This window comes from Calonectris borealis, chromosome 7 (genome assembly GCF_964195595.1).
Source record: "Calonectris borealis chromosome 7, bCalBor7.hap1.2, whole genome shotgun sequence".
In the NCBI taxonomy this organism is placed as follows: Eukaryota; Metazoa; Chordata; class Aves; order Procellariiformes; family Procellariidae; genus Calonectris; species Calonectris borealis.
Genome location: NC_134318.1, coordinates 26,386,321 through 26,412,607, shown reverse-complemented (window position 1 = coordinate 26,412,607; position 26,287 = coordinate 26,386,321). Strand labels below are relative to the sequence as shown.

The 26,287-nt window shown below is 34.9% G+C and overlaps 1 protein-coding gene across 10 annotated transcripts in view; it reads right to left on the bottom strand.

Moving 5' to 3' along the window:
* IDE (insulin degrading enzyme) overlaps positions 1–26,287 on the bottom strand; it is a 144,275-nt gene that overhangs the window by 38,590 nt on the left and 79,398 nt on the right. For 7 of the 10 annotated variants that reach the window (XR_012674303.1, XR_012674304.1, XM_075154752.1 and 4 more), the window contains exons 11-17: positions 23,889–23,992; positions 13,881–13,983; positions 12,775–12,897; positions 10,261–10,343; positions 5,712–5,856; positions 2,824–2,934; positions 651–771 (exon numbers count right to left, since the gene is read on the bottom strand). Coding sequence is in view for 8 of the 10 variants with exons in the window: in XM_075154752.1 (XP_075010853.1) it covers positions 651–771; positions 2,824–2,934; positions 5,712–5,856; positions 10,261–10,343; positions 12,775–12,897; positions 13,881–13,983; positions 23,889–23,992 (790 nt within the window). In the remaining 2 variants the exon portion in view is untranslated. Of the gene's footprint in view, positions 1–650; positions 772–2,823; positions 2,935–5,029; positions 5,175–5,711; positions 5,857–10,260; positions 10,344–12,774; positions 12,898–13,880; positions 13,984–23,888; positions 23,993–26,287 lie in introns of all 10 variants that reach the window. The other 3 variants (XM_075154746.1, XM_075154748.1, XM_075154749.1) reach the window with 3 other exon arrangements.

Here is a 26,287-nt window from a genome sequence, read left to right as displayed (position 1 = left end):
CCTTTTGTTGTAACACAGTAAGATACAGGTAGGGGAGAGTTCTTCAGCTATTACTAAAATCAATTAAATCTCTTAATTTGGAATTTCTTCTTCCTCCAAATATAGTGGGGCACCTGCTCTTTGTTAAGAACCACAATGTTCTTTATTCTTTATTATTGTTATTATCTACAGAAATTATGTCTTTTTTCTTTATTATCTACAGTTCTTTATTATGTACAGAAATAGGAGTTAGGATTCCCTGATAATTTTGTGCATACAAAATAGTATGCACATCGGGAAGTACAACACAGATACACTCCAATGTGTCTGCAAGATGTCAACTAGAGCCAAATGATTTTAGCAGTGTTGGTTAAGCATTGGATTCACCATACCCAGGCTCATGTCCACAAAGCCGTTCAAGTTTTGCCTGAACTTTTACCTGCAAGTTTTGCTATTTGAAGCCTTTTACCTGAAATACTATACTTTCTATAAACTGGAGGACAAGTGCAGAGGCATCGACATCCACCAGCATCAGGTCAGGTCTGGCACTGCAGGGGCTTCACTTGAATAATGGGCGGAGTTCAAAATAGGTACCTTAATTAGTTTAGTAACAAGACATTTTCCATAAGAAAAAATAAAAATAATAAAGTTTACAACTGGCAGAACATTACCATCTAGAGCTTCTTTTAATTCATCTTTGGTCCAAGCAACTTCTGTCATCAGGAGTCTGAGATAATACATTGCATGCTGGTGAGGCTGTTCAGCCCTGAAGTTGTTAAGCGATCTCATGTACTAAAACAAAATAAATAAGTTCAAATTATAGAACTCTATTTCTAAACATAAAATATTAAGCTTGTACTCTCAACTTTGTGTACCATCAAAGAGATACATTTCAGATGTCAAGAACATTCTTTTGCTTGTTAGACCTGTTAAAAAATTGTATTAAATTACCTTAGTAATAATGTAGGCTTCTGAGCCTATGCATTAAGCAGTAACCATTACGATAGTTGAAATGAGCATGAAATCAAACTTCTCCATAAAATTAATGACTGGAAATTAAATTATCGCAGTTAGACCTAAATAAGCATTTAGATCAAGTTGCTCTACCCAGGAAATACGCATTCTATGATAACTGAGCAGGGGCGGAGTGGGGGAATATCGCTAATAGAAAATGTATTTTTCTCCCAGTTGCTTCCCTGGGCTGACTTGGTTAGAAAAATACAAGAGCATCTGGGAAATTCTTTGCATTCTTTGCCTGGATAAAGGAGGTATGAGAGAAGAATCAGTGAGCTTCTCCAAAAGAAATGCCTTTCCAGTTCAGCTGCACCTTTACAAAATAAGCAAAACCTTTTTCTTCTACCAAAGGAACTGGAAAATGCAAACTAATAGTTTTGGCAAGCTGGGATCATTTCCAGTACAGGAGAAAAGTAACTCGTTTCAGGGCACACGAGTGAGAAACAGCGAGCATGAAATTGCTGAGGCTGCATCCTTGCAGCTGTTCCAAACAGAAGCCAGAAGCTGGTATCTCCCTTATCTGTTAGGTATAGACATGAGGGGAAAACCTGCAATCTCCCCAGCTGACTTGACTTTTTTGTATTTTGTTCTTATTTTACATACACAAAAGGCCTAAGTAACAAAGGTCTATAAAATGACAAAACATGCATAATACAGAGACAAAGTTCAAGTGAACTGTAAAGACAATCAGGGAAACAACTTAAACTAAAAGAAAATCATCCAAAACAGGTCATTCACAGACCTATGGGTTGGGTTTTTTTACTTTAACATTTGTCACATCCAGTTAAAACTTTGCAGACAATGTATCTTAGGTACACAGAACCCTAAATAAAGTGCTGTTATAATAAATCATGCTTTATGTCCACCTGCTTAGAATTTCCTACTAAATAGTAATGAACTAAAGATGGCCCTGGTGTCTGTCTAGGCAGTCACCTGTTCAAAAATTACCAGCAGCAGAGGACTAAAGACTAGAGCAAGCATGGAGTGATCTTCCTTGCAGCCCTAGCTCTCTCATCTACTGCAGACTGTTTGCAAGCTTTCTGGGCCAGAAGTCATCCTGTTCCCCAACACCAGTCTAATCCTTGTGCACTCATTTATACTTCCACAAGTCATTGTTGTGAGTGCCAATACCTAATTTGTTCATTCCCTTTGTTTTACCTCTGTCTTGCTCTAAAGAAAGCACCAGAATAACAATTCTGTATCGTTTGGCTTAGCAAATATAATCACCGTTCATAAACTTACTTCAGGAGCTAAAAATAAAAATAATCTGACTTACATTCCATATATATAGATCAGTCATTAAATTTAGGAAGTGAGACTTCCAGAAGTCAGCATGTACTTAACCAGCTGGTTACTTTTGCACCAAAGGATCTTGGCCCAGGAGCAGAGCTCCTCTTCACATCTGGGAAGAAGAAATGTTGCAAATCTTTTCAACACTTCCTTTCCCCCTTCATCCATTTTCCCCTTCTTTTATGGCTACATCCCACTGGGGCCTTTCCAAATTGTAAAACAGGATATAAAGTTAAGATTTCCTCCCCCATCCCCCTTCTTAGATTTCTACTCCTATCAAAGCGAGTTGCAATCCCTTGATCAATCATAAGAAAGACCGACTGAAAGAAGATTCCAGGGCTGGTTATTTTTAACCAAAGAATGTAACATAAACACTCCGGAGAACTCATGGCCACAAAAAAGACAAAAGAAAAAAGCTTCTGCAGTCCCAATGAGGCAGAATTTCACTCTGTATTTCCATGAATAATCAGCCCTCAGATTTCATTTCAAGTCAATGCATTCAATTTTAAATTACTCATGTAAATTTCTCATGTAGCTTACCGCTTCCTTGATAATTTCAAATCGTTTTTCATCAATCTCAAAAGTAGCCATTTTCTCAATGATCTTCTTAAGCAAGATATGTTGCTTGTCATTATAACCTTTTACAGAAAGCTATGGAAAAAGCGCATAAGTTGCTTTAAATGTGGAAGATAAAAGAATAAAACAATTACCAAGTCTTGTATACTTCAATGAACAATACACTTTTCAACACTTACTCTAAATTCAACATTAACTCATTCTGAAATAAAACCCCTTTAACCATCAGAAGATACCTAACTGACAAATATAATATTGCATATTTGCCCAGGAATTACGAATGCAGAGAATTAATGTCATTTCATGTGGATGTAAGCAAATGGTACTCAGAATACAGCTTTTTAATTATTGAGTACTTCAAGTATTGAGTACAGTCAGTTAACTGTACATTTGGACTACTGAAATAGTTTTACTCTAGGTTTCTCATTTTAGTAATGAAATCCAGATTCACAGCCTTCTTAAATATTCTCTCCATTTTGACTTGTTTCATGTTTATCTTGTTGCTCAAAAAAATATTTTATGTAAGTGGAAGTAAGCAGTACTACAAGAAAAGGGGTACTGTCAACAGCAGCAGAATTTATAACCAGGATGGTGCTGGGCTGAAACACCAAGGTTGTTCGTCTACAATCGTAATATTAGCCTGATCATACACATCTTTTTGAAAGTATACATGAAATAAACTTGGTAATTTAAAAAAACAACATAGAAACTTAAAAACGACTATGTGATTGCATCAACCTATAGAAAGTCTGACTAGTAAAAAGAGGCCTTAGAAGGCCTTTGGGGGGTGGGGGGGAACACTTCAAAATTTGGTATCTTGAAACAGGAATTTAATTGGATTTCTGCAATTTAATTATTAAGGGTAAAACTAAATTTTAGGACACAAACCAACACACAGGTCAGGTGAATTCCTGCTTTCCAGCAGAAAGGACTTTTTCTTCTATAGTTCATGAAACATATCTGAACCATGAATTTTGAAGAAAAAGCTATCATAAATGGATTTATGACAAAGGCTGATATCCTAAATTAGCGTACGAACCCAAGCTGTTCAACAGTCACCATGGGTGATTGTTTTCAGTGTAGCATCTGTCCTTGCTTAAAGTATAAACATTGTAGTTACATCTATTGACTATAAAACTTCTCACAATATAGAAAAGAATATTAGACGTTCCCAGATATCAAAATGGAGTAAACTGATTTTAATATGCAAAAATAGAATCTTTACAGTAGAATATAAAGACCCTACAAAAACCAGACATTTAAAATAACTCTAAACTTCTAAACTGTGACTAAAAATGAAGAAAATTACACACACAACCTTTTTTTTTAAAAAAAAAAAAAAAAGGAATTAACTCTGACCATGGAAACATCAGCAAGCTTTGAAACTGAGAATAGATATCCATGTTTGCAGTAAGTTAAGTGAATGCTACCAGGAAATGAGATTTGCGTTGGATAAAAAAAGAAATTGCAGCACTCTCTTTCATACAGAAAATGTAAAAACAATATACAGTATATTCTCTTACTAAGATGCTTTGGAAAATAATACTTCTACAGGAAATTTCAACACGCATTTTGGTATAAAATGATGGTTAATAAACAGAACTTCAAGAGAGACTATTAAAATCTCCTATCATAAGTCTTATAGGAGAAGCTGAGTAAGAAATAACCATTTATCATAATATCAGTATTTATCAAGTAAGTATTGTCAGCACTTTAAAACAGATCATAAAACACGTAATAAAAACAAACACTAAGGAAAAGCCATAAATATCCAGCATTGCCTTCTAATGAACACATGCACAATCCATCTCCACAGCTCACTACAGCAGAATTAGAAAATTATAACAAGATCTGTAAAGTTGAGATTCATTCAACAGAACAGTTAATCTTTTTATATAGAAACCAGCAATAGTACTTTCAAGATTACCATGCAAGCAAGTAAAAATGTGAACTAGAATGCAACAATTGCACTGCACACAAGACACCGCAATCTTAAACAGGTCACTCAGTACTCATTAAAACACAGTTTTGCTTTGCCTTTAATTCATGAGAAATATGCAAGGAAAAAAACATTAACCATCTCATTTAGAAATGCAGAAGTCAAATGTTTTCTCCAAGCTCAACAACTCCCAAGCTGTTTCATTTCTTCCTGCGTTTTTTTCTTACTTACAAGTATTGCATTCATTCCTGATGCAATGCCATAGATCAAACCTGAGAGGCGTGCTGCATATGTATACTCTTTTAAATCATCCTTCAATAACCTGATAAACAGGTATGTCATGTTGCAATGGAGAGGATCAGCATAAATGTAGCGACTAACAAAAAGAAAAACAAAAGAAATGCTTTGATACCTCAAGCAGTGACAAAGTAATGGATGAAGAAACATGACTGAAGAGTATGTATATGCAGCCTCATGATCAGTAGTTCTTGAACAGGAAAGCTGAAGTGTACCATTTATTTAATAGCATGAAAAGGGGGTCTTCTACCCCATCAGTCAGAAAGTTTTTAGTAGATATCTGACAAACTGAAATAAATATGTAAGCTTGGATTAGGGTTGCTTTTTTTCTTTTTTTAAATGGAGGAACAAATCTTACAACTAATTAATTTCATGAATGATATAAAAATAAAGAAGAAAATTTGCTTAATATGAATGGAAAGATTGTTGAAGACTTTGAACAAAATTCAACTTAAAATTCAAATTAAAGAAAGGATGGTTAATAACCAAGATCAAAAGGAGTAACAGCCTTAGACCCATTTTTTAAATAAAAGTCCTTCCAGCAAATCAATATAAAAATGTTGATGAGTGGAAGTAGTTTTAAGGCTCTAAGCTTTTCCTTGATTTGGGTACTTACATACATCCCATAGATGGTATTTTGGAGATCATAGTTCAAGCCAGCTAGTTCTGCTGCATATGCATACTCGTTGAGGGAGTCTTTGAGTAGTTCAAGGTACAAATAGGCCATGTTACAATGCAAGGGATCCACGTAAGCAAATGGGCTGGAAGAAAATGTTGAAAGTAAAATATGCAGTTTAAAATTATTTCTCAGTTTCTTTTGGCCTTTTAAGTTCGATCTGAAGGAAACAATATTTACTGCGAGTATGCTGATGGATCCTGTTATGAAGGGTTCCTATTCTGAAGCCAAATACGAACATATCTGAAAATAATTATTTAGCTTGCTTATGGTTTGAGCTTAAATATATTGAAGATTCCAGAGATATTCTCTTAGTTCTGCTCATAAATCAAGACAAGTTATATTTACTTTCCTGCACAATCAGAATTCACCAGCAGTAAAATAAACTAAATACACCCTGAATAACCAACATAATTTAACAGACTGAAATGAAAGCCCACGTACTGAACATTAATTTAATTAATACTTCTACACTATCAGAAAACGAAGCAGTTTCTATTACAAAAATTAAGAGATTAGCAATTTGTGCTATGAAAAATATGCAGTACATGGTAAGTTCAGCGCAGGAAAGAAGTTTGGCATATCCATTATCATACCACTGTAATTTTTTGTGTTATCTTTTTAATGGCAAGAACTATACAAGCTCTACTGTTGTATTTGAAGCATCTAATCACATATAATACTGTCGCAAATTTCTCAAAAAGAGAAACGCAACTCAAAGACTCAAGCCATGTTTCAGCTGTGCTAGTTGTTAAATATCTGTGTGTTTTAAAGATTTGCAAAGTCAAGACAAGTTATTTGTACTATGATTGAATATTTATTTCTAAAGCTTCTGAAGCACATGTAAATGCATTATCAATTTCACAGAAATAATCAGCAGTATCTAAAACAATTTGCTGTCAGGATATGGCTTATAATTCAAAACCACACCATTTGCATTTGTTTTCCCTAAGCAGTTACTAATGGTCATATTCAGACACATGCTATTATATATGTTTATGCCTATATAGCATGGTATTTCACAGTGTATACCAACAATAATGTAGTAAAACAAAGATCACATTGCCACAACACACATGCTGATAACTTCAAAATTAATTGCAAAGGTATTTTTAAGAAGGTTCCTAGTAGTTTTTAGTAAGGCCTTGATGACTTCTTCCTTTCAATTAAGGAAAGGAAGCATGAGAAGAGATTTTAAAAAAAAAAAAAATTTCTATTAGAGAAGCAGAGCCTACTATAGTCTGAAATCTTAGCCTAGGACATGCTTTTTTACTACCACTGGGTTATTATTCTGGGCTTGGGATTGTGTAACTTAAGCAAACACGTCAGTTGGGGGGTGGGGGGGAAGACTCTGCTATTTGCATTTCTCTCTACAATGAGAATTTCCCAAAACTGAGCCAATTTCATATGCCAAATGATGCAAATCCAATTAATATTGAATTTTTTAATTAAGGCTGAATTCAAAGCAAGATGTAGGTCAATCCTATGTTATCATAAACCTTCCTCCAAACTCATTATATTCTTTTCCATTTTGATACTAGAATAGAGACTTAAGCAGTTTGAGTGACTACTATTTCCGTATCAGTTATAACCTCTATAGTCATTTAGCTGGCAAAGGCCAACAGGCAGTTTTGAAAATAAAGATGGCTACTAAATCATTAATCCTCAAGTGAAAAATAACAGAAAATAATTATTGTAACACTGTTCTGGGAATTGCCTTCTATTACTGACAACTTTGTAAATAAATACTTATTTCTAGTTTACCTTTTTTTGACTAGACTTGAGGAAGCAGAACAGCTCAATCACTGATAGTGTATTTGAAAAATCTTAAAGTCTTTTCCCCTTTCAAACAGAGCTGTAAGTGACATAGCTGGAATCAACACTGAAGTGTTGATCCTGGGTTACCTTATGAGCAACTCAAGTTGCTTGAAATATTTCTTAAACTGGAAGGTAGCAAGCATCCAGTTAAAAAATAATTAGCATTGTGTTTTTAACATCCATCTCTTTAAACGTTGGGAAACTTGAAGTGCACAGTTTATAACTACCTTTAGAAAGTTTTCAAAACAACAGCACATTGCATTGATGTTTTGCTTCCTTTTAAAAAAGGATACTTGTTGAGCTCTTACGTCATAATTCATACAAAAGCAAAAGCTTATCATCATCCTTTAAACGGGATGATAAGTCCCGTGTCAAGAGGTTTTTACTGTGGTGTTTCTTTAATGCAAGACTTGTGCCGTGTAAGGAATTTCAGTTTTGGAACAAGGCAACTTCAAGAGGTTCATATACTCAGATTGTTCCTACTAGATTTGTATGTTTGAGGAGAAACCACCCTCATCAACCTTCTCTTAATTCATCAACATGTGCTATAACATCTGGGTCAGGAATTCTTCCAATGATTTGTGATGATCAGGGCTGCAGGCAGAAGAAATTCTCCTAGTTTTTTCTATCTTACTGAAGCAGTCTGTGAACAAATTCTTGTAAACTGCTACAAGGCAGCATAGCCATATTCTCATCTAGAATTGAGGCTAAACCTTTTTATGAAAATCCACGTTATTAAGATGGCTTTATTCACCAATTCACTTGGCCACAAGAGATATGGGTAATTTCATCAAGTCTCATGAATAAACACTATACATTTCACCATTTCCTCCAATGGTCATCAGCATGACCAGTCTCAAAAGAGAGAGAGAGATTCACTAAGAATTTTTCTTAAGTATCAAAACCAGACAAACCTGCTCACAACTTCTTTTGGAGATGATGTACCCAATATTGTCAAAATCTCCTTGCATCCATTCATATACAATTACCATCTTATTTTTAAAGAAAAGGAAAGAATCCTCGCCCCCAACCCCAAGAAAAAAGCCAGCTTTCCTCTTGTAACCATTCCTAGCATGAGAGAGACAAATCATTCCATTACATTAGTCAGCAAAGCTCAAGTACTCCTGGCTTTTTAAAAGGACTTACTGAGATGAAAGTACAAATCTAACTGGGAAAGACTATCACCACATATCTAGTTGAAGATGTCCCTGCTCATTGCAGGAGGGTTGGACTAGATGACCTTTAAAGGTCTCTTCCAACCCAAACCATTCTATGATTCTATGATATTGTGCGTATGTGCGCATACTTAGCCGTTTGTGTGCTCTACATAAAATCAATTGTTATCTTTTAATCGTTCACAAACTGGTATAGCAATTGGATAACTCATAGTTCATTTGGAATTGATTTAAAAAAAAACCCCAACTGTGTAACATAAACTCAGTGTCCATCGATAAAATCCTATTTTGGATTTTGGCCAAACATAGTACAAGGGAAAGCCACCAGGTATGAACAAGAAGGCAAAGTATTGCATTTGTTCTCTGAATAAGAGATGGGCAGTTACCATTTTGATCGTCCATTTCCTGATACGTCGAAGTTGGAATAGTTGTAATGTTTGCCCTGTGGTTTCAAAGTGCAAAAAGAAAGAGGAAATGCCCAGGCAACCTATTTTCCCCAACTAGTACCAACACCAGTACCAAGACACTCTCTGAAAAAACCCTCTATCTAAAATTCTGCCAAGAAAAATTTCAGGTGGTTACTCAAAACAAAGGACTCAACAGTGCATCTATGAGTATCTATCAGAGCCCACATAATACGCTTTCCAGCAATATCACCGAATCATTTAATTAGGCCAAAGGAGGAGAGTTCCTGAAATTATTTTCACTTTCAGTAGTCCAGCACAGAAATAGCTGCACTCTAAAGACAGCAGTATTTTTTTTTAATTCAAAAGTTAGAAATTATTACTTGAAAGGAACACTAAGAAGGTATATCATTGTCATGCTCACTTAAAAAAAAAGGTAATTTTCCTGTGACGAAAATAATGCAAGACCAGAATTAACATTACAGCACTATCATGCATCTTGAGGTGAGAATCACACATTCATTGATAATACAGATGCTTTTCTTCTTAAAAAAAAAAAAAAAAAAAAAAAAGAGTTGTTGGTGTCAGTTAAATAAAATCCCACAATTTTAAGCACTTAGAATTTTATACTGGCTTGCATTATGCAAATTAAAACAGAATTTGAACCTAAAACCATTATCAGAATAGCATTTTATAAAGAAATTTATCTTAGAATAGTTGCGATTTAGTCATTGATTAAAACCAATACACACCCATTTTTAAAGTGGTATACTGCAATATGTAGTAGGTCCTATAGGCAGGCATATTTCAGCTATAGCATATAAAACATAGAAGAAAATTTGTTTTAAAAGTATTTTTAGATAAATTTTTCCTGTTAATATAGATGGAGCACCTCAAACTGCTTGCTACTCAACTACTGCATAACTTATATGAGCCTTCCTGCTACCTGTATTTTATTGCATATTCCCAAGTAAGGACAAACGTTTTAAAGCCTCACTACATGCAAGAAAGTTTTTGCCACAGAAGTGCAGATTCCCAGCAAACAAGAAACTTTTGGAGAGCAATTTATGTGATATACTTAACATTGCATACCTGAAAAATTCAAAGTTGAGACAAGCTTTTGGCAAAAAAAATTTGTCATCTTGCTTGAACCATAGTTTGCTCATAGCAGTGTCCTGTGTCAAGAAAAGAGGTTTTGTTAAGTCACCTAAATTTTAACTGCAATATATTACGCTATTTTTAAAAAAAGTCTCTTCACCACTTCAAATCTCAGTTTAGTGTTGTCCCTTTAAATTCATATTCTTGCTATATACATTTGTGTATACATCCATCTATCCTCATTGAGACTCTCTTCTTATCATACGCCACCTTAACAAGCAGTTAAATGGCTGCAGCACTGTGAACGAGTTTATGATCAACATGGGAACTACTTTTCTAGAGCAGGAGTTATCAAAGACAAATATAGAGTTAGTGTCACAAAATTCCCTGCTAATGCTGGCATTAAAAGATGTGCCATTATGCAGCATTACAGCAGCATATGGTTACATGTTTTAGACTAAGAATATAATTGTGTATTTAATGCTTTTAGTAAAAAATATTAATGCATTGTATGTTGTTTTAAAGTAACATTGGTAATAAAAAACACATACGCATTTAAAAATGTAATGAAACTAGTTAGAAATTAGTTAAAAGATCTGTCACCAGAATTTTTTAGAATAATCTCCTGGTACAGGAAAGAATCTAAACAACCTCCCCTATTGTTTTTTCTTCCAAAAAGCTGTGAAATAGATGTTCTCTCTCTGTTCCAATTCTAGTTACCTTTATCCCCCCAACACCTTTTCTTTAAATTGCTATACATAAGAGAGAACTTTTAAATGTAAAATTACTTCTCTTCCTCCTATTTTTGAGCAGATGTTCTTTGCTTCTCAGGGATTTGGCATAGTATTTTCCTCCTCCTTTCTGCATAAAAGAAGTAAGTCTCATCTCTTACAGCATACCTTCCTCTACACAATATTTGACTCATGCTAAAAAGCCAAATTACAGCTTCTCTCTGAGACACAGAATTCTTATTCTGTTAAATTGCTACTACGCAATTCAGAATACACCTTACATCAGGGACAGAATGATAAACAGCAGAGCCTGTCTGTAGTACTGGAGACCTGATCCAATAGCTGGAGATCAGTAGCTGCAGTCCATAGTAACAACCTGGCCCTCAGGCCAAAGCCCATATCCTAACTGCCCTCCTTCCTGAGGGTTTTTCAGGACAAGATGTGCCTTTACAACAGAGGTGACCTAGTGACATGCTGCCAGTGAAAATGGCCATCCTGTTCCTGCACTTATGTTCCTGTCCCTCCCTTTCTCCACAACACTGGTCCAGTCCACAGTAAGCTCACTTAGGCATATAAAACAGCAGAAAAATTGCTTTTTTTGTACAGCTAATCTCTGCTGATCTAGTTCTTGCAATGTTTTGCTGTGGGGTCAGACAAATGCCAGGGCCCACAAAAGGAAAATGGCACAGACATACAGGTGGGGAGAAAGTAAAAGAGATGCAGGCGAAATGGATAATGTCTATTTCATCAAGTACAGATGATTAAAAACATTTTCCCTCAGAAAACATATTTTAAAGGGAAAGGAAAAACTAAAAGCAAATATATTTCTACAGCAATGATGCCTTAAAGCAAAGCTTTTGTGTGGATCAATTGCCTAGTTGCTACAGAGACACTGAAGGACTATCAAGTTTCTGTAGCAAACCAATTAGTGTTACTTAATAGAGCTGTAGTATGTGTCCCTGCTGAGGTTTAGGGTTTCAGTTCAGGATGAACATAAACATAGGCTCAAAGTCCTCCTCTGTTAGTAATACTGCTTCAAGTATATACCTAAAACGCCCTGTGCAGAACAATTATGTTTTCCTGAAGGATGTCTTTGCACTGAAGTAGACATATTAATCTAGTGCACAAAAAGTATTCCTGAATTGAGTATTCAAGCTGAAGCTCAACACGTAATTGCAGAAGACTTTTCCTATTTATCTCCCAACTAAACCTAGAACAGAGATGAGCGTTAGCAAAGACAATTACGCTTTAGTATATTTTAGATACTCAGAAAAACTGAGATTTGCTAAACATATTGGGAACATTAAATGATGCTTCCAGGAGACTGGAGAGTGATGTTTATTTACATGTTTACATCTCTCTCTCCCTTTTTCTATGCAATCACAAGCTTTTTCCATTCACGGTTACAAAAGAATAGCCTTGTCTACACCCCCAACTTACTGAACGCTACTCAAAAAACCCACAAGAGTGGCACTCACCCTTCTGCTGAATAAACAGCTTTAATACTATTTCTATCAATTGTTAACGCACTTTCAAAAGGACAAAGAGAGTTCAAGCTGTTTGTAGATTCATTTTCATAGGAACCCAAATAGTCATAGTCCAAAGTTTAGCAAGAATGAACTTTCTACTGTCTTTCTAGCAATATCTTTAAGTTTTGTACTTTTTTGTTTATTATACCTCAGAATATGACATGATCTGTATTTTAAAAACACATAGGAATTAACCGCTAACTTCCCAGAAGCTTAGCTAGCAAACAGAACAAATACAGATAGCTTACCTTGACAAGGGCAGGGTACTGTGTCGCATCTTTTTCCAATGGCAAAATCTCAAAGTTAGTAGGAATGAACTCATTCTTCATCGGAAGCTTGAATTTCCCATTCAGGTCAGCATTTTGCCATTTCTAGATAAATAGCAGAAATAACGAGGCTAAGTGGAATTTCTGCTTAATTAATGGATACATACTTATTTATTTTATGCTGTAACAAAAGATTTAAAAATGTGTTCCACTAGCTTATATTTAAATACTACTAAGATTACAGGGAAAGAGAGAAGTATCTGGGAAACCAAATTGGAGTAGGCTATCAACAGGATGAAGTGCTCCAAGGAGGAAGACAAAAGATAAAAAATAATTTTCAAAGTTTACAGTGGAGTGGAAGGTGGTTCTATGTCTCATCTTTTCGGCTACTGTGAACTCTAAATGAAGATATTAAACTAACTACATAAGCAAGAATTCCAATCAAGAACATAGGTACGGACAAGCTAAAGTGAAGTGTTCCTATGCAATGTCTGTTCAAAGCATGCTCGGCAGGTCCAATTTAGCTCTAGCTTGTATTTTACAGCCATCTCTTCTTAAAACAATAGATCAGTAGCAAGTTTCAATAAGGATTTGCCCACCGCCTTTGTTGGAGTTTTGATTTTTAGAAACTCATTTAATTGGCAAAATATACTCATTTTCTAAGTTGCAAAAATCAATTTCAGAAATACAGTTACATATAGCAGTTGTAAAAAGATTCCTTTCTTAAGAACAGATTAGTTCATTAACATTTAATAGAGACTTCTACGTTTTAAAAAGTTAATGCTTACATTTTTAAGTAGCCACTGCATATTATGGATCTTTTATAGCAAAAATGGTATAACATTCCATGTACTTAACATGGTTTAAAACCATTAAAATGTATCTGTCCTATGTAATAAATATTTGAAATCTGAAGACTAACAGAAGATCCTTACTTCTCATAATATTAACAGACTCATTGTACAATTTTCATGCTATGTAGAGCAGCAGATTTAAGTCCTCCCTTCAACTAAATGGAAAATTAGACAAAGAATTTACCACTGTCTTTCGCTCGCAGATATTAGAATATATTAAAAGTTTTAACCTGCCTTAATAACTTCATCAGAAATTGCTTCTTGCTTGTACTGTGTTCCATACCAGTCTTCTGTTCGATCAGTTTTTCCTTCAAAAGACTTGGAAACTATTGCAACTCTGAAAACAAAGAGACGAAGCACTTTGTCATGAATGTGACTGAGAAAAGACTGTGAGAAATGATTCAGAGCACTATTTCTGTTCCATCACTAAAATGCATTTCTTTCTGGAAATGGTCCCTGGACAATTACACAGTACATTTGAATAGCAAATATACATATACTGAACTACACTCTAAGGTTGACCATGAAATCAGGTTATCAGCATCATTTAATTTTACTGTTTTTCTGAAGTGTTACAACCTAGAGTTACACACAATAATTGTTGCATGCAATTTCTATTTTTTAGACTTTGTCCTTGTTCTGCAAAAAACACAGAAAGCAGTCCTTGAGATCTTCTACAAAATTCTGACTACAAGACTTTTCATACCACCTATATCAACACTTGATATGTGAAAATACTGACTACAGAAATTTTATTCCAGATCTAGTGTTTTAGATTTACGTTATTGCAGTTTCATCCTCCCATTCATCGTCTGATAGTAAGAGAGTTTCTTCATTTTGTATCATTCTCATATTCTCATTTCAGATTGATACCTGTTTCTTTTGTTTTGTTTTTTGTTTTGTTTTGGTTTTTTTGAGGGGAAGGGAAGAAAAGCAGGAAGATTAATGTATTTTACAGTCAATACCACAGAATTATACTCAATTAGAAACCTAAGTCATAGAATCATAGAATATCTCAAGTTGGAAGGGACCTACAAGGATCATTAAGTTCAACTCCCCACTTCTCGCAGGACTACCTAAAACTAAACCATATGACTAAAAGCATCGTCCAGACACTCCTTGAACTAAAGAATACACCTAAATAAGAGGAAATCCAGAATAAAGAAAATTACAAAACTATCAGTATTTTTTCAGTAGTCTTCATAATAGGTATCAAGAAAACTCCTTTAATTCTTTTTAATAACCTACAACACAAAAGAGTATTCAATGGAAATAAGTAGCTAGCTTTAAGAGTAAATAGATGTTTATAAGAATTCAGTAATGGTCAAAAAAAGTAGCACAATTATCTCCTACATATATTTAACAATCTCTAGATACTGAATAGCACAGTAACGAACTTTGTCAAATCTTGTGCAGATGGCTAAAATGCACATTAAAACATAAAACTATATAGAATGTAAGTGTTCTTTTTTTAATCACAATATCTTCAGGCCAGGAACATTCTGTTGTGTATTTAATGTGCACGGCAAAGTGGAGCGTAAATCAAAACAGGCATATGGATGTGCCTCAAACTATAGTATTTTACTTTACAAATATGCTACTGGAGAATACCTTTGGGATGAATTTTGCAATACGTTGAAAAGTTTAAATATGTGGACTATTAATATTGTAAATGCCTATGTCCTCATCCCCCCTTTTTTATCTAATGTTTACACATAAATGACTAAATGATCCAAGAAGGTTGAAGAAAATAGGATTCTGCTCTGTTTAGTTCTAGATTTCCCTATTATGAAGATTTTCAAATTATTAATAATTCAATCTGTGCATTGCAGCTCGAGTAGCAGGAGAGCAGTGGGGTAAATAGCTAGCATTAGATGCATTTAAATAAATGACAAGTACATCTCAGAGTCACATGGGACTGTAAAGACACATTCGCTAGCAGTAGATTCAAAAATTGAAGCAGAACTTGCACCACAGACTGTCTCATTTTGAGACAATATTTTAAATCATACACACTAAAGAGGAGCAATCAGATCTCACTTTTCAGGGATGCAGATTTCCTCTGGGATGAGGAAGGGAGAAATTTTTACTCCCCACCTTTGAAAGAACCACATGATTAGCATGAACACGCACACACATACACAAAACAACCCCTGCTCCTCTGTAAAAGTTACGCAATATCCAAACCAGAATGAAAATATTCATCTCTAAGAGATACATTATTTCATCTCTCATCGCAAATGGCAATAGAAATGGCCATTGACATACAAAATGGTTTCATATCTGTTTGCATGTTACATCTACTTCATTTTTTATACAAAACGAACAATACTAAATAAATATTCAGCAAAGAACTAAGCACTTTAATCCTAGAGAGAATTTGTTCTTGCAACACAGCAGACACTAGCTCGGTCAACAAGGTGAAATCTATTAGAGAGATTGTTGTTTACATTAAAATGAGACATAGAAATATTCTACTATGTTTTGCATTTTGCACTTGGACAGCTGGTGAGCAAAAGCTCTATCATGTACAAATGAAGTTGCTAGGAGACTATAAAAATCATGAAGTCTATTAGAATTTCAGAGCAACCTACCAGGCCTTTCCATCCATTAAATAAAAATTAAAAATAAAAAACCAAAAAAAGATGAGTCTTAAGCTAAAAGATTATCCTAATAAAATTCCAATAATCATGCTGTCTGAGCAACAAGACAGAAGTGTTTTACACTATAATACACAGATCTCTGTTATTCGACATTCACTCCTTCTACCCTTCTCGAACGTACCGATGGTCAAGCAGTAGTGACAATCCAAGCACCCAAACATTTGCTGTAGGAACATACTAAAATTAAAGAGCTAAAAATAATTCTGACTGCTCAACATATAGAAAATGAAATTGTGGAAATCAGCAGTGCAATTTTTCAAGCAGTTCTGCTTCAAGGGATCCTCCTGCCCTCCCTATACCCCAAATCACTACTGGAATGATTACTTACATTTTGAGCTCTCAGAAACATACCCACAACCACATGAAATAAACCAAAAGGCATTTCATCTGCCTGAGACTTACAACCTAAACCAAGATACAAGCACCAACAGCAATGAACACCAGGCCAGGAAAAGAAGAGGGGAAAAGCAGCATCACAGGTAGAAATACAATGCCATGCAGTTATTTAAAAGTATCATGACGCATCTTTAAAGTTACCAATTATGTAATGTTACTTTTGCTTTTCATTTATGTGTTGTGCTGTATAGCACTATGAACATCCATGTGGTTTAAGACAGAATTGAAATGCACTGGAAAAGCAAGACAGGCAATCAGGCAATCTTTAACAGGACCTGCTTATAACATATTTAAACTCAACCAGTGCAGTTAGGCTCCCAAGCCATTCATGAACATGGAACAGAGCTGAAACTATAAATGCAATTTACTTCTCAATGTACATTCTTGTACATGCAAACTGTTGTAATCCTCAGTTATGGTCAATTTTCAAAACCAAGCACAATTTCTGTAACGCGATACATATTTACTAGATACCATCTTGTTTTTCACTCTCCTGAAATCTAAAATGAAGCTACAAGCGACAGATCCACAGAAGGGTGTTACTTGGGAAGAGAACGTGTGCTTTAAAATGAATGTACTTCCAGGAAAGATTATCAACTATTATATTCCAGATTTACATAACTAAACTCAAGCTTCTATGGGTGAAAAAGTAATAGACTTTGAGACCACCGTATTTGTGGTATTAGTAACAGACATGTCAAAGCAAATTTGTGGCAAAAAAATGAATTTATACTTAAAAAGGAACAACTGCTTTTTTTAGGAACTAATTTAAACTTCGTCTTTCAAATGATGATATTGTCAGACAACAGAAAAATTTCCACATTTCTTATACAAATGCATAAAATAACATGATTGAGACAAAACCAGCAAAAGCCTAGATTTGTTTATAACTTCCCCCAAAACCATCAGTAAAAGCAATGCGAGACAATATAGGCTATTCAAAGCCACTTCCACACAAATCTCATTAGAAAACAAAGTAAGAGGGGAAACTACATGCAGAGAGATGTTGCTGGGGTGCAGCATTCTAATCGTTCTGCAGAAGCACGAGTTATTTATTAGGGTTCAATAAAACTAAGTCTCTACAAACACAATGGTTTCTGGGGGCAAATAAGTGAAGAAATTGTGATTTTCAAAATTTTTACTCAGATACAATGCAATTAAAAAATAAACACATACATTCCATATTTATAACATGTTTATCATCAGGGATGAGCATCATCGACTGCATTGAAATAACTGTTTGCTCAGTACCTGTGAAATTCCAGCCCTTAAAAATTTCTGTATCAACATTTTTGGCATTCATTTTATTTTTCTTCCCTCTAGGACAGTACTAGTGCTGCACTTCAGATATCAAGAGAGGAAAAAAGTCCATTTACTATCCAGGGGAAAATGTTCTTTAGTTGCTTAATCTGATGAGTCACTACCTTCTTAAATTTTAATAGGAGCATTTATTCTGCAGATGAGGGGAAAAAATTGTATTGGAAATTATGGGAAAATTACATTTTTCAGCTAAGATTGCAACACATGCCAAGTCTATTCCCTTATCTTCACAGATGGCTGGCAAAACCCAATGCAGTCTGAACAAGTAAAAATGCTACTTACATCTTAAAAAGGTTTCTCTCTTAGGGAAATTAAGCCACTAAATGCAACAAGTAGTGTGCGGGGGAGGGAGGGGGGAGGAGAATATGGAAACTTCCTGTTATGGTTCAGTCAAATAGAAGCACATATGGATACTTGCTACCATCTGTGAGTATGGATATTTTTCCATACTTTTTAAAAACACAGTTTGTTAAGAAAATAATAGTCGAAAAGCTACCCTTTTAAAAAAGATATTGAACAGTAGTCTCCAACTGTGAATGCAGCTACCCCAATATAGATATGCCAAGAAAAACCCTTAGGTGAATTCCAATAGGGTTATGAAAAGGAAATTATAAAGAAAACCACTATACAAAAGAAAAATTCAAATAAATGGAAACAAAACCATTGCAAGACACAATTTTTGCAAGGCATAAAAAGAAAAAAACCAAAACAAAACAGGAAAAAAAAACCAACAGGCAAAGTTAGGATGATGTGGCACATACTAATTCTTTCATAAAAAAGAATAGAAAGGTAAACACGAGCATAAATATCAGTAAATGGTGGATAACCAGGACACATATAGATATTTAAAAGCACATGTCCACAGTTTTTTATTAGTATATACAATTTGCTCAAGCAAAGACAAAAGAAGGAAACGAGCTACTGGACTGATAGTTTACTACATGCATATAGATACAGATGTAATAAAAAAAAGTAAACCACAAGGGGATACTTCTATTAGCATCTATAATCTCAACTCATTCTTTCAAGAAAGCCCATTAAAAATGCAAATCCACAGTGGCTTTCTCAAATCTTTGTAACATACAATGAAATCACTTTTAGTAATATTTAACTAAGTTTCACCCCCAAAAGATATTTTATCTTGCCAGCAATTTAAATAAAAGATGCTATAAAATTATATTCCTTGTTACATTTTACCACACTTTGAACTATCTTACTTAAGTAAAAGATGAAAAAAATTGAAAGGACTTATACTTTTACATCTGAGAAAAATCAGCTTGCAGTATTATCATAGAAGCACAACTATAACTTCTAAGTCTATGCTGAAAAAATGTATCATTTAGAGAAGCAGGAAAAGCAACACGACACTTAAGAATCTTAAATTTGGTTTGATATTTTGGGTTTCTTTTTATAAGTTATAGTTCTGGAGAAGACAAATAGTCTGGACATAAAGAGAACTAAGATGTGAATACATCGTTGTTATGGCAATAGCAAACGCTAGCATGGTTTTGGTCTACACATAATAAGCAATACATTTATCATTACTCTGACCATATACCATTCAAACTCAAAGTATGCCCGCTGCTACATCATTATAGGCCTCCTGCAGGCCTCATTTGATCTATGTTATGCTAATTCCACTGTTAGAACTGCATTTAATCAGTCTTTGGTCACTCTCTAGTTTGTATGTATTTATATTTAAGCCTTAACAGGAGAACCGTAGGCACAGCTGTGGGTATTTAAGCTTCAGAGAACTAACCTATGTGTATTTACTATCTTTAAGCCCTCCTAAAATCTCTGCAACAAAAAGAATATATAATTTCTTTAACAATAAACTGAAGAGGCCATAAGGCCAGGTATATTCCAGCTTTGAAAGTCCCTTTATCTACCAATATTTAGCTTTTTTATTCAAATGCTTAAAATAACATAATCATTATAATCTATTTCTTAAGCCAGGTAATGTAGTTAGTCCTGAGGGAAGATTAAATGCAACATATTTCTTCCAGCATCCAAAAAGAAAGCACAGTAACAACAAGCTAGAAGAAAGCAGGGTGAGATCTAAGACATTTAAAGCCCAAGATTACATGGAGAAGTTACTAGATGACCATCCCTCTCTGATCACAAGCTTTCTTGATTCAGTCACTATGCCACCATCACTCTTCCATTATGAAAACTTTGAGACCTTCCTGTACAGAAAGGCATACCTATTCTATCAAACTTAGTTTCCAAAACACCCCCACCACTGTGCCTCTCCAGTCTAAATGTACTACACTTTGCTACTTGAAAAGTCATACACACAGCATTCAAAACAGGCTGAATCTGAAAAGCTGAGATGAAACAACTATCTCCATTATCTGAAGGATCAATGCTTCCCAATTGCTTCAAATACTAAAGCTGATCATCTTCAGTTGGTATTTGCTCTAGATGTGTTCCATCTTGGGAAAAAAAAAATCCTTTTTTAGTTTAAAATTAATTCACAATTACCAAGTATAGAGAATATTCCCATCTCCAGCAAGTCACTTAGTCAAATGTGAGAAGACTGATGTAACCCTACAAAATTACTATAAATAAAAGATACATATAATAGTAAACAATTATTTTCCCTGGTTACTAAACAAGTTACGGCTAAATTCCATGTCTTTTTAGAAGTACTTTTTCCTCTCTTTCTATTTAGATTCTTGCTCGTCTTGCTCTTTTCTTGTCTTTTTTTTTTTTAAACTGAGGACAAAGAGGGATGCAGAATTGCAACTGCAAGTACAAATATGTGCTTATATTAACTAAAATAAAAGAACATTGTGAAACAGCTATGTTTACTACATATTTGAAAAAAGCACACCATGTAACATTCTAAATTCTTCTAAAAATTGTTACCACTATTCCTGTGCTTCTGACCATATTCTATAGACTTGAATTTTCTCCCTCTATCTGCCTTCTCTACACTTTCCTTTCTCACACTAGTAACTTTTGAACAAGTTAATTATGGCTATTTTATTCTGAAGTACTGTCAACTGGAAGGGAATGTCAGAAGGCTGGCATAGCCAGCAACAGGAGTAACACAGAAAACTGATGAGTGGTCTGTGGCATCCAGCAACATCTCATAAGCTTAAGGAGTCTGTGAATGTATTTACATGTATTAATTTCCTCTAGCAATTCTTGAAAATTTAAGCAAGCAGATGCTTTGGAAGTTCTCTGGCTAATAAGAAAGAGCCAATTTACATTACAAAAGGTATCCTTCCCTAAGATAATATTAACAATGTTTTCTTGCAATGTTAAGAGCCACATTTCAAAGCTATGTGAAGCTATAATAAAACATCAGACCTGATTAAGCACCTGTAGCTTGTTTACTAAATCAGTATAAAAAATGGTTTACCTATTGCTTGCAAGCAATTCTAAAACCTGTTAAAAGTTCAAATTCATGTGGAATTTGGTTAAGCTTTCTTCAGAGAAGAAGTAATTATATATTCTCTCTTTTAATTACTAAAAACATCCTTTATGTTAAAGGTAAGCTCTTGTATCAAATTTCCAAGAAGTTGGGCAGTCATGAAAATACATTCAAAATAGAAGTATTTAATACAATAGAAAGAGAACCTGGAAATTTTCTTTAAAGTATTGTTTGTTCAAAACATGATCTCTCGTAATATTCAAGCTTCAGTTGCAGTATCCCACACACATTACACATAGATGCACACCCACGCACAAAGATATAGGCCCTTCTTTAAAGGGCATTAATTACTATGGCAACTACAGTCACTAATATAGGCAGCTCCATTTATTTTATCATTACTCGTATACCCCTAGAAACAGCAGAACCCCCATGACATTTGCAAATACAGTTCATAATCCAATTTTATCCTACTTTATCCAGTAATTATTTGAAATATAGCATCTTTTGAAAATAGAGTAACATGCTTCTTAAACTAAACGAATATACAAGACAGATTTTGTCCTATGAGCAAACATAGTGAAGATTTGTGCCCAAACTTAAGTAATTCACAGTAATTTCAGAAGGCTGCAATATATAAACTCTAGAAATATATGAATGCATGCCTCGCTGTCCTTCTATATCCAACACCATCTGAAAATTTCAGTGTGGAACATATTCAGAAACAGACCCCCCAAAAAATCATCAAAAAATCAACCTGGCTTCCAAAAACACTGATAAACAGTGCTTGCTGTGAAAAGTTTGTTTTAGGAGCTTGTCTTGTGCCATTTAGGAAGCTTGTGACAAAGCAAGGAATTCAGTTCTCCTGAGCAGCATTAAAAAGTCTTAACTTTGAATCCGTACTTTTCTCTTTCTGCAGATTCCTGTTACTTTCATTACACACTTCCAACTACATTGGTAGGGCAGGCAGAGCAATACACGGTACTGGTATCTTATCAGGTAATTCCAAACATTTCTATTCTGTAAGAACTGAAACAGGAGAAAAAGAGGGAAAAAAGCATACATCTGCAGAGAAAAAAAAAAAAAAAACACAAAAATAGCAAGACTTGGTAAACTTTAGTTTCTTTGCCCTTTGTAGACTATACTGCACTTAGTCTGCACAGGCTTTTCTGCTCAGTTCCTCCAAGCTTGGTCCCATCAGTTCTACTGCTGTCCTACCTCAGGCTCCTTGTCTCAGACCTCTTTGCCTCTTCTGTTTGCCCTCTTTCCATGATTCAGGACTCAGTTGAATACCCCTGCTAAGCCTGACATAATCTTTTCTTCTAGACTTGCTCTCTTACCTCCACTCTGCCTGCTAGTCCCAATTCCTATCCCCCTCTCATTTTTTTTGTCCTATCTGCACTTAGCCATCCCCAGAAGTTCCACTAGCCAGCCTCTCTATCCATTCCTGTCTGAGATACCAGTTCCCCACAGCTACCAATATCCCCCCTATAAATTACCCCCATGATGTCCTTTGCCAGCTCTCTTGTCCCAGGCTCTTCCTCCCTTCGTTAATCATTTGCCCAGCCCCTCCTCCTCCTCAGTTAATACGCCCTTTTTTCACCTGCCCTCATTTTCTTCTCTATAGCTTCCAGATTCCTTCACTTGTAAATTATCATCTCAGCAAAGTATTATTTCCCTCATCATGGTCACACTACTGTTCTTTAGGTATTCAAGTAGACATTAGGTAAATTTGTTCTTTCGGCCTCCCTTTTCTACCCTGCTTGGGTGCCGACAGAAGATCCTCAAAAGCACAGGAGAGAGAGGCTTCCCCTTTTCCATTCAACATCTAGCCTGACCAATTACTGAGCCCTGAAATTTGTACTGCAGCACACTCACTCTGCAAAGAAAGCACATGTGCAGTATGGTTACACTCACGTGAAAGAGATGCTGTGGAAGTCTGAGAGATTTTAGCAGCTAAAGACACAGCTATTTCTACCCACATAAATTGATATTTTTCAGAGGGTCTGCTAATCTGCATGAAGTTTCATAGCTCTCCATAGAGAAAATAAAACATATACAGCAGATAAAAGCCATCCTCTTAACAGATTTCCAGACCTAGCCCCAAATTATGAATATTAGAGCATTCTATATAAAATGTCTCAAGAATTTAGTGAGGCAGGATAATTTTACTAGGCTTTTTCTCAGTAACAGTTGAGCTATTCCGAGTAAGTATCTTCCTAAAAACTATTTCAGTCTGAGGAAGACATCCTGCATAGAAAGGACTGAAAGGATGTTTCTGTCTGAACAGGAAGAGTTGCACGCACTTAAAGAGTGATTATTTTCAATGGGGAGCAGAGACATTAACACACAGAACAACTAGCTCTTTTTCAGTGACATTTACTTTGGAGCTGTAAGAGACACCTAAGAATTTGTGTTTCTATTAGTTCATCTGCTTTCTTACGTTTGGGTTAAAATACAAGTTATTGCAGTTTAACTTACCGAACATTTTCTGGTCTCAATTTATCCAGTACCATCTCTATTAAATCAGGCCTGAATTCTTCAAGCAAATATTCAGCAGCCAATACTTCTTCTATAGGGTAATACTAAAAAACAAAGCCCAGAAACATGTAGATGAATTAAACAAAAACGAAGCATGAAAAATCTACTGTTTTATAAAGGAAATAGAAGTGCATACTTCTGGTCACTGAATCTGTATTACCTTGGTAATTTCAAATTAGCAGTGCATAGATGTCTTAAAATCTTCCTCTTAAAACTAAACAAGTTGGAGTAGTACTCTAACTATGCAATCATATTTCTCCTGCATTAGGTAATTTTATATACTGCATATTACCGTTCTTTTCTCTTGAAATATTTTATGGCTCAACATAAAAAGCCACCCACCTTTAAATACTGTTTAGAAGTAACTGTAAATCACATGGTAAATGCTGACCCCTGGAGGATATTTTTAAAGATAAAAAAACACCAAGTACTCACTAAAAGAACACAAAGTACTCACTTGAGTGCATTTGGGAAAAACAAAACATTACAAAGAAAAAAAAAACCCACTCCACTAAGTTTTTTAGCATTCTCTAAGAATTCAATTTTTATTTACAGTAATTTAAAAGAAAGTATATTATCTAAAAGCATAGTACAAATTTAGACAATTTTAATTCTCACATTTTTTATTTAGGATCAAACTGAAAATCTCTTAAGGTACATTGCAATTTAAGAAGAAAAAAGTTACAATTCCTCTGGAAATGATCAGTGTGGTTGACAGAAAAACTTTGTTGGTAAACATCTGTTTACTAAGGGAAAAATACTAGGTGACCTAAGCACCAAGTACTTGCAGTTTGCCATACAGCTGTACAGAATTATTATAAAATGGCTTTCTGAATCACATAATTATACAAAAAACTACAGTGGAATGACTTCCAGAACACAGAGTAACTCACACAAAGGATTTTAGAAAAGAGAAAGGACCAGGGGGGCTGGAGACCAAGGACAATGAACCAAACCTGTGTTACACAAAATTCAAATGTGAATGCTAAAGATCCAGAATTTGAAAGGTCTATGTCCAAAAGATTCATCGTACACTGAAGAACACTCATTTAACTACATTCTATACTAACGGCTAAGCAGACTAAGCACCCTGAAGGGGAGATTTTAAGTAATCTATGCACTTCTAATCTGAAATTACCACGGCAATACAGATTTAGTGACCAACAGTCTACACTTTATTTCCTTTACAAACACAGTCCACAGTCTGCCCACCAACTGGAACTGAACATAAAATTTATTTGGTTACTTTGTTATTTTTGTATTGCTTGAGCAGGAAGGTTGGACAAGATGACCTCCAGAGGTCCAGTCCAACCTCAACCATTTTGTGATTCTGTGATTACTTTTCAGCAAGGTCAGAGCATAATGCAACTAAAATAAAACAGACTAAAACAATCTACATATGACAATTAGATTAAAATGAAATTTTTAAAATTATACAATTAAGGAGACAAAACAAAAGAAAAGAAAAAGCGCACTGCAAATCAGGGAACAACTACTTGGAAAAATCAAGCCTACACCTGACAAATATGAAATGTAATTTGACAGCAAGACCTCAGTGGTGACTCCTTAAACCAGCACAAATGTGCTTTAAAGATGAACTTCTGTTTTATTGAATAAAAAGGGTTTTTAAATCCTTCTGGTAAATATGTAACAACTTATGACATTGCATTTACTCATGCTAACTTATACACAGGTTCTTCTCCAAGTTATGAAAAACAGATAGTATTCGTAAGCGCATGAAATCACCAAACAACAGTTCTAGCTTGGTTAATTCAAAGCATAAACTTAGTATGACTCAGAGGCAATAAAGAGAACTAGAAAAGTTATTTTTCTATTAGTGTTTAAGCAACTAACAGCAGAATCAGAATTACCATTCATACTGCAAAGCACAGCAAAAGAAAAGCAGTGGAAAAAAAAAAAGCCCTGAATCAATACCCTGCTCTTTGGAACACTGCTGGCAACTTCCTGGCCTGATTTTTGGAGACAGCAATTGTAATCCGGAATGATCCAACAAATACAGACCACTGAAAGACTCTTTCAGAAGTCAGAAGTCCATTTGTTAAAGAGATTTTATGCTTTTGACAGAACAAAAGCAAGATACAGCATCACAAATAGGAGCTCCTTTAAATATCCATTTAAATGTTTTAAGTCTAATGCTTTTTAGTAAACAGAAAAACAATTCTAGAATTAAACATCGCTATTTTAGACTTTACAAATTAAAGGTGTAGGAGCATTAACAGGAATTCCTGCAAAGAAACCAAAAATGCCTCTAAGTAGATGTAGACGTTAGCTGTGCAATGGAGAATGGCTGCAATGTGTAGAAGTTGCATGAATTTCAC